A 12996-nucleotide genomic window follows, 5' to 3' on the forward strand; every position below is an offset into this window, starting at 1 on the left:
ATGCTACTAATGGGCCTGCAGCACTGAATGTGCCACCCTGTAAACATGTATCAGCAGACCTGCCACTGCAGGGTCAAACTGCCATTCCGATCTGACAGGAGTACCCCTTTGCCAAGCCCAAACCTTCCCTTTTATTACCTGTAACTCTACCCTAAGGTAGGCCCAAGGCTGCCCCTGGGCAGGGCGCATTGTATTTAAAAGGTAGGACATGTATTGGTGTGTTTTACATGTCGTTTTTCACTATTGCAAAGCCTATTTCTCCCATAGGGTAACATGGGGATTGCCTTGAAATATATTTTAGGTGTGATTTCCCATTGGAAGCGGATAGAGGTATGGAATTTGGGTTCTCTGAGCTCAGAATTTAAAAATACATCATTTGGTGAAGTTGGTTTTTGAATTGTAAATTTGAAAATGCCACTTTTAGAAAGTGGGCATTTTTTTGCTTAACAATGCTGGGCCTCTGCTTGTCTGTGGAATACACATCTGGGTCAGGATGACAATTGGGCTGTTTGTGCATTCACTCTAGACAGTCACACAAAGTGAGCTTAGGTGTGCCCTGCATACCCTGATGACCCATCACCAGGCTGACGGGTCTTCCTAAGCTAAAGTGGTGGGAGGATCTGACACTTGCACCTGAATAGGGCTGTATCTGTCCTTACACAAAGGAGTGTACCTGGGCCAAGGCAGGAAAGGAAGAGTCTTGTGCTCTACAAAGACTTCTCTTTGACGTTTGCCTTCTTCAAACACAGAAATGAGTATAAGTACTGGACCTCTGACACCACATAGAACATTTCTGGATTAAGGGCATTCTGCCAGGAAGATCAGCTGGATGCTGTAGGAGGGACTGCCACTCCGTCTGTTGCTTTGCTGTGCTGGCCTGCTGCTTGCTGTTTCTGTCCTGGAAGTGAAAGGACTGGACTTTGCTTTCTACATCCTGCTTTCCAAGGTTTTCCAAGGGCTTGAACTGAGCTTGCCTCCAGTTAAGAAGTCTCAGGGCCATCAAAGTCTTCACCTGTCAGCGCCTGGGCTCTCCTGCTGAGAGTCTTGAATTGCCAAGAGGTGCCAAATCCAGTTCTGGGGCCCTTGGAAGTGAGCTCTGGTGCAACCAAGAAGAAACTAAACACATCTACTCCAGAGCGACTTCAGAACCGACGCTGCTGTCTGACTCCGCCCCACTGCCTGCACTAGAGCCATGGTCCCCGCTGACACAGGCCCGATGTCACTGCAGCGCCTCTGTAGTCCCGCCACAGCGTAAGATCTGAGTGCCGTGTCATCAACGCCAGAGACACCCAACTCCGCCGCAGCACCTGTGGCCCAGTGTTCTGGTCGTGACACTGCAAAGTCTTTGCCTCGCATCTTGACCTACTGGATTAATCTAGCCTGCTTTGTCGTAAGGAACCAACGCCTCGCCACCGTCGCTGCATCACCTCTCCTGCACTTGTAAGGAACCAACTCCTCTCCTCCCCTGCACTGCAAGGAACCAACACCTCACCTCCCCTACGTAGCAGTAAGGAACTGACACCTCACCAACCTGGTAGCAGTAAGGAGCAAACCAGCAACACCACACCTCTGCGACTCCTTGCAACACCTTTGTTTCCTCATCGTTTTCCAAGGTACTGTGCCTGTGGTCCGTGCGACTCCGTGACTGGTCCACACTCCCTCGTGAGTGGCATTGGATTGTTGGAAGTGACTTCGTCTAGAGGCCATGATTGCCCCCATTGGAGCTATTGTGTTTCTCAGCGCTATACTAAGATTTAGATGGTCATTAGGACTTTGGCGGTCTTTTACAAAGACCGCCAAAGCCACAGGCGCCAGAAGACTGCCAGTGCTATGTGCAATAATACGGCCTGGCGGTGTCCTGCTGGCGGGGAGCGGACAGAGGTGGACGTGCCCATTTCCATTCCCTTCCAGACAACCTCCTACCCGGACCACGTATGTCGATCGTCTGACAGGGGAGGGGGGGCAGGAGGGTGGTGTGTGTGTGAGTGGGTGTTGTGTGCATGTATGCATGAATGTGTGTATGCATGGTTGTATGCGTGTATGAATGTAAGTGTGTATGCATGTATGAATGTCTGGGTATGCATGTGTGGATGTCAGTGTGTATGTTTGTGTGAATGCGAGTATGAGTGTTGTGGTGAATATGTGTATGGATGCATGTGAGTGAATACGTGTATGTCAGTGTTGGTCAATGAGTGTATGCGGAGAGCCTGTGGGTGTTTGTGTGCGTTTGCATGTATGTGGGGTGATCTACCTGGAGGAGGGGAGGAGGTTTGGGGGGAAAGGCGGCTCCTAATACCTCATCTCTGGCCCAGCGGATCCGACTGCCCTAGTGGTATCTGCCAACCCACCACACTCATAATGTGGCGGTCTTCACCGCTGTGGCCCTAGCGGTCAGTAGACCGCCAGGGTCATAATGAGGGCCTTAATCTATGAAAATTCACATCTTTACTTGTGTATGTTGGATTTTTGTTGTTTTGGCCTTGTTTTACTCAGATAAATATTGGCTTTATTTCCTAAACTGGTGTGGAGTACTTTTGTGATGTTTTCACTGTGGTACTGTGTGTGTACAAATACTTTACACATTGCCTCTAAGATAAGCCTGACTGCTTTAGCCAAGCCTGCCAAGAGGGTGAGCAGGGTTTATCTTATCTGTGTGGCTCCCTTACCCTGACTAGAGTGAGGGTCCCTACTTGTGCAGGGTGCAAACCTCTGCCAACTAGAGGCCCTATTTCTAACACCAACCAACAGTAGTCAGAAAGTTCACAATATGTCTTGCGCTGTCTGGTATACTTGACCTAAACACAGGCACCACAGATGTTTGTGCAAACTCAAACACAGTCCAGGCACACAAGGCCTCAGTTATATTAATGCATCACTAAAGCACTACTCTGAACAGGCTCCTTGTTTCACATGCCTGTCACAATGATACCCGACTACTGAGACAAGGCCAGACCGTACAGTCAGCTCCCTTGAATGTGCCATAAAATAGAACAAATGGTTGAAATGTGCTAGGCACATGCTGAAAAACAAAAGCTAGGACATCTGCTGTGCTATTTATTGGCAAATATATTTTGGAAAAAAAAGTCCCTTGGCATCTATTTTAGTGAAACCTAATAAGCTTTATTTAAGCTCCGTTGAGCTATTTTGGATAGTCTAACCAATTAACAGTCTCATTAATTGTGGCCTCACATAATCTGAAATTTTAACTACACAGGTAAATGGGCAAATGAGCTTCTGTGCTATAGGACCTTACATGTGCATTAGGATATCTCATGCTAAATAACAGCCAATGTGACATGCACAGCCACACAAGCACAACCCATTCACACATGCATTGTGACATGGCTTATGTGCTTAGAAGAGAACGGCTTTCATTATGACATAAGATGGATGATTTTCCTAATTATAGTGAAGGACAGTCTTAGCATTGTTCTAGTATTGAAGGAAATGTTATGCCGCCCATCTCTATTCTCAGACAAAAGTCGCACAAACAACACAATGAAAGTAACAATTACAGCTCCTACCAATCTTTGGGGCATGTAGCAACAGAAACAACTCAGTAAATAAAACTGATCAGCCAGTGTTCTTATACTGGAAATCATTTGGATGCTAGCTTCCTATTTTTCTTCTGCATCTTTGGAGAAGATGCAGCCACAGCTGGTCAATTGGGGCTGAGGGGCCACTCACCCCCACCTTTTGCCCCTCAAGAGTGTCTGTCAGGCTGAGCAAAGGTCAGCCTGACAGACACTCCTCACTTTCAGGTCAAGCAACCAGAAGCCAGACATGTGCTAAATGTGCAGGCTCCTAGCTGCCTGAGCTGAACTTTGCTGGGCTGAGGATGTCACAGCTCCTGTGAGCGTGACCTCCTCAGGTCAGCAAAGATCCTTGAGGCCCGGCCCCTCGGTAACGAGGAGTAGCATCACTCATTGCCTTGAACCTGGGTTTAAGCCCTGAATCACCCAGGGATGAGTGTCAATCAATGACACTTCGTCACAGAGTGGGGTGGGGTCAGCAGTCTCACTGACCCCATCCCACTCAGTGATTAGGTGGGACTGCTGCCTTTCCTCATTGGCATCAGTCCCAACACGCCTGGAACCTCCGAGGCTTGGGATTGCTGCCTTGCTTCACTGGCTGGCCTAAGGTCAACCAATGAAGAAAGGAAGCAGTCCCAACCCTCCTGGGACTTCTAAGACAGAGCTGCAGGTGTGTGTGTGTTTTTTTTTAAAATTAATATTTGGTGCATGCACGCGTGTATGACTGAGTGTTTGGTCATGAGTGTTGTGAATATATCCATGTGTGCAAGTGTCTGTGTATGAATGGGTGTGAGTAAGTGTATGTGTGCTTGTCCCACCAGCTCCCCTCCCTCCAAAAATAACCAGCCGCCACTGAGAAGATAGCTATTAGACTTTTTCTCTGAAACGTTATTTGTTTGTTAATGATAACTAGAATTACCTACCTGTAACGATTTGATATCAGGCTAACATGCTCATTACGAGGCTGGCAGCCCTAAGACCACCAGCCCCGCTGTGACGGTCAGACCGCAGCGACTATGGCACTCCGACCACTACATTACAAGATAGGCGGGTGGACCTGCCTACAGACTGCCGTACCCACCAGGATCAAAGACCCCGATGGGCTGATGGCGGTCTCGGTTGTAGTTAGCCCCGGCGGTGTTGAACTCATCACCACTGTGCTGATTACAACCATGTTCTCCGCCAGCCTTTTCATGGCGGTATCCCCACCATGGAAAGGCTGGTGGAGAACAAGTGCAGGGTGCCACAGGGGAGTCCATACACCGGCCATGCCCATGGCATGGGCAGTGCAGGTGTCCCCATGCCCAGGACCCTTGAAATGTGCACTGCCTGCTGCAGACAGTGCACATTTCAAAGGTGCTGGTGCACCCTGCATGCAGCAGCATTGCTGCCATCTCTATTATGAGCCGGGAACAATGCTGCTGCACCTTTCCCACTGGGCTGAGAGACGGGAACCTTGGTTCACACCCATCAGCCCAGTGGGAAAGTTGTAATAGGCCAGGTGAGAAGACCTCCATGTCTGTTGCAGTCTTCTCACCACGGGGCTGGCGGGCCAACGGTCGGCCCATCAGCCTCGTAATGAGACTCTAAATTTTTATCTTAGTTTTCACACAACATAAAAGGATTCCGCCCTGTGGCCAAAAGCAAACAAAGTGCCAAAAAATGCGGTGATCCCTGGGGACGCATTTATAAAATGAATGGGGGCTGTGTGCCCCCCCTAAGTCTCCTGAAGCCTCAGGGAGACTACCCCCTGGGCCAAAGTTTAACAAAATGGGGAGGAGGGACCACACCGCCTACTCCCCTGAGCCTCAAAAGGCTTCGGGGAGCCCACAACCAGGGCTGATTACATTAAGGGGGGGGTGCGTGATCCTCCTCGCTGAGTCCTTCACGACCTTGGGGACCCCATCAGCTGGGGCTGGCTCAATAGCTATGTCCAGAGGAGTCCATCCCCGGGACATAGCTATTGCCCTGCCTACAGTGGAATGAGCATGGAAACCTGCATTGGCTCTCTCTTGGCATAAGCGTCTTTGAATTTTCCACCAAGCTGGAGCAAGCACCAAGTCTGCTCCCAGTAGGCGGGAGATTTAAAAAATGTTCCCACTCACTGGGAGAGGACTTTTGATCTGTCTCCCTACCTGCATTGATATTGTAAATATTGCTCCCGCTCGCAGAGAGCTGCACAAAGGCCACGTGGCCCACTCCCCAAGCCTCATTAGGCCCTGGAGACCCCATTCCCTAGGTCCTTATTTATTTTTCCAGGGCCACTGATTTCAACAAAGTGGAGGCTGCATGTGGGTGGTTGGCTATCAAGCTTGACAGGAAACCAGGCTTTGCAGCCAACCCGAAGCCATACACGGCTAAAGAACACGCGCAGCGGGCATTAGATTTACATAAGGGTAATTAAATATTACTTTACGTTTGAAAAAAAACTAGAAATTCACTGAAAAAAACACATGTTAAAGTGACCTCATAGTTAGGTGTGATGAGAAGATTTGTTTTTGTTTAAATAAACATCTTAGAAATCCACTGAAAAAAACAAAGGTTAAAGTAACATTTTAGTTAGATGAATCTGACAGTGGCATCATTTACATTTTGAACTAAAAAACACAGAAATTCACCAGTTATAGTTATCGGAGATAACTATAACTTGAAACCCCACCATGCACTGCTTATGACCTCACATATGACATCACTCTTGACATGTTCTGTGACATTTTTTCGACATCACTGATATCTCAAATGACAAAATTGAGGACATCATCCAATGTGTGTGCTAGTTTGTTTTCTTTTGTTTTAATTTTGAACAGTCTATGTCCAGCTATTCACACACTCATTCATGCAACCAGTTACACACCCACACAACTATTCACACCCCCACTCACACACCCATACAACCACTCACACACCCATTCACAGATACACAAAACCACTCACACATCCACTCACACACGCACACAACCAATCACACACCCACTCACACACCCATACACAGACTCACATAACCACTTACACACCCACACAGCGACTCTCACACTTATTCACACACCCACCCACAGACCCACACAGCCAGTCACACATGTACTCACACCCCCCCCACACACACACTTTCACACCCACACAACCACTCACACACCCAGGTTACAAGGACGTTAAAATTAGGAAATAGCATTAAAAACGTAGAGATTCACTGAAAAAAACAAAGGTTACAGGGACATTATAGTTAGGAAATAAAATTTCAAACCTCAGAAATTCACTGGGAAAGCAAAAGTTACAGGGACATTATAGTTATGTTCAGATTTTAAACACACAAAACTATAGAAATTCATCAGTTATTGTCATAGTTATCTCAAGTAACTGTACCTCATGCCCTAAGGTAACTATAACTCATGCCCTTAACAAGCAGTGCTAATTTCCCTACATATTACATCAATCATAACATCTTCTGTGACATCATTGTTAATATCACTGCAACACGGTGCAAACTAAGCCACAAATTACCTGAATCTCATGAAATCCATAGGCCACCAGAAGAAAAACCATAGACAATCAAATGTTGGACAAAACCATCAACTACAAAGGATAGAGCAAACTGTACTTTCCTAGTTTTTTTGTACTTACCCCTTAGAACACCCAAGACCAATCTTGCCAGAGATATCCAGAGATCTTCTAAATGTGAATTAAACCCAACCTAATCAACTTACCCTGTACTAATATCAACGCATCAAATCCGAGATATGGGCCACCCTGCTTGGAACTAAGCAATAGCTCAGCCTAGTTAAGTTGTAGAAGTACCACTCTAAATAAGTCTTGGCCTAGTAATAGAACACACCAGCCTTTTCAGAGTTAATTCATGAGCATCCTGTTAACTGATATCACACTAATTAAAGCAATGCCATGGAGTGGCTGAATAAAACTAAATCATGGGCCATACTAGACTAATAATACACTATTCAGAGTGGAATACGAAGCTCCCTAATTTAAGTAAAGTTATGAATCACCCTCGTTGGAACTTGGATTGGCAAACTGACAGGAGAGCTGGTCAGAGACTAGCAGGTGAAGGAAAAGTAGCTCATTAGACATCCAGTGCTGGGCCCGGGCTTGACTTATATTTAGAAAATGGACCCTACTCTTCTCATTAGTAAATCTTTACAGTCATGCACATAGCCAATATTGCTCACAATATGGATGTGGTGCGTCTAAATCGTAGGAAGCCAAACGCCCGTCTCATATTTAAAAAGACTAAATGTATTACTATTTATTCCTGCAGACTCGCTTGCCTGGTGTTTCTGGAGGTAGGAGGTACCTAGAACAGTTTGCAGTGAGTATAAATGAGATATTTTTGCAATGTCGTCTTTCTATCTCTCCCTGATCTCTCACACTCACCATTTCTCCCTTCTTTTTCTTTCTCTGTGTGTTCTCTCCATGCCCTCTCCCTCTTGCTCTTTCTGTCTCTTTCCTCTCCCTATTCTCTTTGTATCGCTATCTTTTTCTTCATTTCTTTATTTCTCCTTTCCTCCCACCCTCATTATCTGATGAATAGGCTTTAGTAAAGGTGGTTGGTTTCCCCATGAATGTGTCTATCCTTTGTGATCCATACTTGCCCCATATGAGGCCAATGTTCCAATCGAATGGGCAGTAAAGGGTTTTACAGCGCACTCCTCCCTGTGGTTTGTAGGATTCACATTACCTCAGACCTCAAGTCAAAGCACCTTAGGGATGGCTAGAATCGAATAGCCAAGGAGCTGTGCCAGTTCCAGTCCTTCTCAAGGGTGACCAAAGAATATTGATCTCCAATACACAGGAAATCTAAACTGCCTCAAGCTATAAGCGCTTTCAAAGTTCAGACCAACTTTCCCTTGAGTATATGCCACTCATTTATAAAGCCTTCAATTACTGTGTTGTTATCTTTCAATTTGGAATCTGTTATTATACACCACTGAGTGTTATACAGCTTTGAGTGGAAACTGTCTTGTTTTGCCTTTACAGCTGCTTCCATGTGCTATGCAGGTCAGGTCAACTTCCTCTTGTCGCAACCTTCTTTCTGCACCCCTCCTTTATTCTCTCTGTCTTTCATTGACCGTAATTCCCCTCAAGAGACATTCTGGTATTGGGTGGTGGATAGGAACAGTGACTCTATTTGATGTCCTGTGGCCCCAAACTAGCCTCGGCCTTGATGTAAGGTAAACAATGTGGTTGCAATGTTAGACTCGGGTCTAACCCTTTCCCCACAAATAAATTCATTCACAACGACACCAAATCTATGTCAAAAAAATCCCCCACATCTACAGAAAGCCTGTCAGTGGGGCTCACCAGAGCCCTGGCCATGACATACCCAAACTACCACAACTTCAGCTATTTTGGCTCTCGGGATGCTCTCTGGCTTTTCATCAACAAGTCAGCAAGACAAACTGTGCCTTAATTTGAAAGCGAATAAGTGGACTGAACCGCATTAAAAGACCCTATTGATTTCTGCAGGAGGTCAGGATTAAACGCGAAGTCCGCTGAAGGATTGCACAATGCATTCTGGAGCAAGACACCAGGATAAATGCAGATGTTCCCGGGTTACATACGAAAGAAGAACTTTTGCAACAAATGCACAGAGGCAAGCCAGAAGCAGGAACAGATGTTCTTCCAAAGACCTTGAAATCCAAACTGCTCAAACAAGCTGTGACTTATGGATGGTATCAGAGGAGGGGACGACCAAATATCTGACATCAGTTATTGCATACATCACTGACCTGCTGTGCGAGCTAGGGTGTCCACCACAAATACTGTATGCCCTTTAACTACATTCGACCCATGGCCTTCAGCCTACGCTTCAACTCCCCTCTCCACTAACTATCCTCCACTTTAAACCACACACTACCGCCTTTGACCCTGAACCTTTTGTGTTTGAAAGTCTACCAAGATCACCTTTAGCGTCAATGATATGGGGTCAATATCACCATTAATTGGTGTTAGGTTTGTCAGAGGGGCCTGAAGTGGCCGCGATGAAGCATATTTGGCACCATAGCGAACAAACAATGGAAATAAATCAACCTATTTGGCTCCCACTTGCTTATCATTAGGAGCGAGCGCAAAGCGCTCCGTCCCTCTTCTAATCTCTCGGTAGGGGGATTTTAACCATGACCATGTTACGTCAGTCACTTTCATTGGTTCGTGGGATTGCCTTTTAAAATCTGCTTGTTTTCATTCGTGAAAGGAATGCATACGTCATGCCTTTTCCGGTGTTTAGCCCTCCTCGAGAGCACCGGTAAATTATTGGAAACATACTAGGCTCCATGTTTTCCGTATGGTTTCTGGACCACTTTTTCTCTTTATTTCGCCACACGATCGCGCTGTGTTTTACACAGCTGGATCGCACTGTTTTTTTTTATTTAATGTGGCAAGAAAAGTTTGGTTAGGAGTTTACAACGCTAATAGCTCTAACTCAACGGAATGCGAGACACGTTGCATTGCATATGCTTGTTTTTCTCATTTGCTCTCCCTCAGATGGTGACTTCCTCTTTTGTTTACTGCTTTCGTTCCCTCCTCTTCCAGGTCTTCCTTCGTCTTTTTTCTCTCTTGCAATATATGGGGTTTTCCCTTCTTGTTTTTACTTCACTCGCCGTCCCACTCGAGCTGACCTATATGATGTCTTTTGCAATCCGTCCACAATCCTAGGGCACACCAAACTACCCTTCAGTCCACTCTCAGTTACCCCATCTTCCATCTTATTTTACAAAACTCCTGCAGGTATACATGTTGGTGGTGCCTTTTCCCCTAAAGGAGCCTTCCTCCATCAGGATGAATGGGCTCATAAAACATGCTCCTCATCAATAGGCACCACAGACTATGGCCTATGCATAGAAATGGCCCAGCTGCCATAAGTGTTCCCACCATAAGTTTTTCTTTTAACTTTGCATTTTCAGCATTCAATGTTTGTTGATGGCAAATAAACATATCAAGAACCCATTTCAATTGTGTAATGAGGCCTAACGGGATCTCCGCTTGGAAGAGCTCCCTCTGTCCTGCTGGCAGAAGATAAGATATGCCCTTTTGTTTGTAGAAATGGAATAAGTAACATCCTGCGTGATTCTCAGGTGTCTCTGTTTTTTTTCTTTTATGGTCAAGTCACTTCCGGGAACTCGAGGCGGACCGAGAATCAAGGTAAGATGCCTCTTTATCCTTTATCTCGGTTATCTCGTTTAGGAACCATTTTAGTGGGAAACACGGGAGCGTGAAAAGATTTTACAGTGGGCAAAGTGGAGGGCAATGTTATTGCAGTAATAAAGTAATATAGCAAAAAACGGTCTGGGCATTGCATTTACTCGCTTGACTACAACAGAATAGGCTGTTTGTTCCATCACTGAAAATTCTAAGAAGTTTTCAATAATGTATGATATTGAGCCAGGAGAAATAGTGGGGTATTTTTTATTATGCTTTTTCCGAGATGGAATTATTAGTCATACAATATGATATATTTATTTTACATATTCAGCACCGGGAAGTGGGAACCGAAAATCAGGAAGAGGACTCTATTGAAAGCACAAGGGTAAGATTTCTTTAACTCCAAAAGTTCCAAAAGGCTTAGATTCTCTGGTTGAAATTTACCAAGCCCCCCTAAAGATTGGGTGTGAAATGACACCAGAGCAGAGACCTTGATTTTTCTTCTACAAGCCATAGTAATCTGACACGTTAGTTAGATTTGTCCAATTCACCCACCGTGGGACCATTCTCTGTTTAACAAATGCCTGCCCCCCCCCAAGGTCTGCGAAAAATCAGGCAAAGCGTTTCCAGCAGGATTAAGAATAAAAGGATACACTAAGGTGAACAGGTTCTAGTCCCAGGAAGGGCCTGATAAAGAGACAAAAAATGAACCCCAGGGTATCTGGTGTGTGCACTATTATCAGGAGACTAAGAGGCAAAGTTACTTTTCTTTCCCGCAATGCAGAAAGGCAACTTGCTGTGCTGTGTTGTGTAAAAGGGAGAGAACAGAAGTGAACCAATGGTGCACGGGTGCCAATATAGGCACCCTTGCACCATAGTGCAGGGGTGTCTGTTATGGGCAGGGTTGTTTTGTGCAGGAAGGGGTACCTTCCTGCACCAAAACAATTATTAAAGGCATATTCCTTGGCACATATGAAAAGATTGAGTAAGGAGAAGAAATAAAGATATTTCTCCTCATTACACATCTGTCGTATAAGCGCACCATTTTGGGGCAGACCCATGTTTATAAGTCTTTGTAAATCTAGGTTTGCATCAAAATACATAATTGGATACATGGAAATGCCCGCTCATGTTCCAACAATGTAACGCCTACCTGAAGCAAAGTAATGCAAGGCAGAACTATGTGCTGCAATTACTTACTTTGTATTTAGTAAGCCACGCAAAGCAACTTAGTAAACACCAAAAATAATTTTGTGTCAGGGCTGCACCACAAAAGTGACTCAACAGCAAGAAAAATCATAATAAATCTGGGCCTAACGCTCTACCAAAATTATTTGATGCAGTGGGTTTCAAAAGATGATTGCTTAAAGCTTCCTCTGGCCTAACAAGTCACACAGTGCTACTGCGTGTCACATGATACAACCTCTTTTCACACGGTCACCCAGTGAATTTCCAATATTGTACGGTGAGCTGGACAGCCCTAAAAAAATAGCTTACCATCTCCTGTGTCGAATGTTCCGCATCCTTCCATTAAGAGTTTTGCATCCTCCTTTGGACAGTAGGCGATGGGTCAGAAGACTTTTAATTTTTATTTTTAAAGGGTAGGAGAAGCTTTTTGGGCAGTGACTGGCCCTAAACCCTGTCCCCTCCCACTGACCTGCCTTTTCCGTTTAAGCTTTATCTCTCTTTAGGCAGCTAAGAGCTGAAAGCCTTTCTTCTTGTGCAAGCTCCACCACTCTCACACAGTGAAAACGTTTTCTGGCTTGGTAAGTCTGACACTAGCGTGGGCCTCTGGGCTCAATTGGAGGCCCAAAAGGCTCAGAGTGGTCGAGAGACTGTTGCGCAAGGACCCCCTGAGATATCCAGGATTGCTGTTGGATTGTATTCCTATTTCAGGATAAAAAGTCAAAAGATAACCTGTCATACCAAGAGATTGAAGTGTGTAAAAAAGCGTGGGAACTATAATGAGTGCAATGGGGATGAGGCAACAAGAAGTATTGGCACTGATAGTGTAAAAAGAAATTGGGAACACCACTCCCAATGGATCCCACCCACTTCAACCACTGGTTACAACAGAAGAGACAGCATGCTTAGTGTATCACTGCTGTATGGGGAGATATAAACACAGCATGACAGGGGTTATCATTGGAACCAACCAGAGCATTGCATAAGCATGTCCCTGGAGGTGAGAAAATCAGACTGAAGAAAAAGGAGAAACTAGGTGCATGGATTAACTATACACCAGTACGAGCAGCATTCCAGTTGCATTGCTTTTGGAGGAGGCACTTGGAGGGATCAAGGATGCCACCTCTCT

The 12996-nt window shown here is 45.4% G+C and overlaps 1 protein-coding gene across 1 annotated transcript in view; it reads left to right on the plus strand.

Moving 5' to 3' along the window:
* The window catches only part of LOC138288093 (collagen alpha-1(VII) chain-like), a 963348-nt gene that overhangs the window by 630160 nt on the left and 320192 nt on the right, over positions 1-12996 (plus strand). Inside the window, exons 71-73 of the mRNA XM_069229319.1 lie at positions 7801-7851; positions 10647-10682; positions 11014-11067. Of these exons, the coding sequence (XP_069085420.1) occupies positions 7801-7851; positions 10647-10682; positions 11014-11067 (141 nt within the window). The remainder of the gene's footprint in view (positions 1-7800; positions 7852-10646; positions 10683-11013; positions 11068-12996) is intronic.

Source organism: Pleurodeles waltl, chromosome 4_1, assembly GCF_031143425.1.
Source record: "Pleurodeles waltl isolate 20211129_DDA chromosome 4_1, aPleWal1.hap1.20221129, whole genome shotgun sequence".
Classification (NCBI taxonomy): domain Eukaryota; kingdom Metazoa; phylum Chordata; class Amphibia; order Caudata; family Salamandridae; genus Pleurodeles; species Pleurodeles waltl.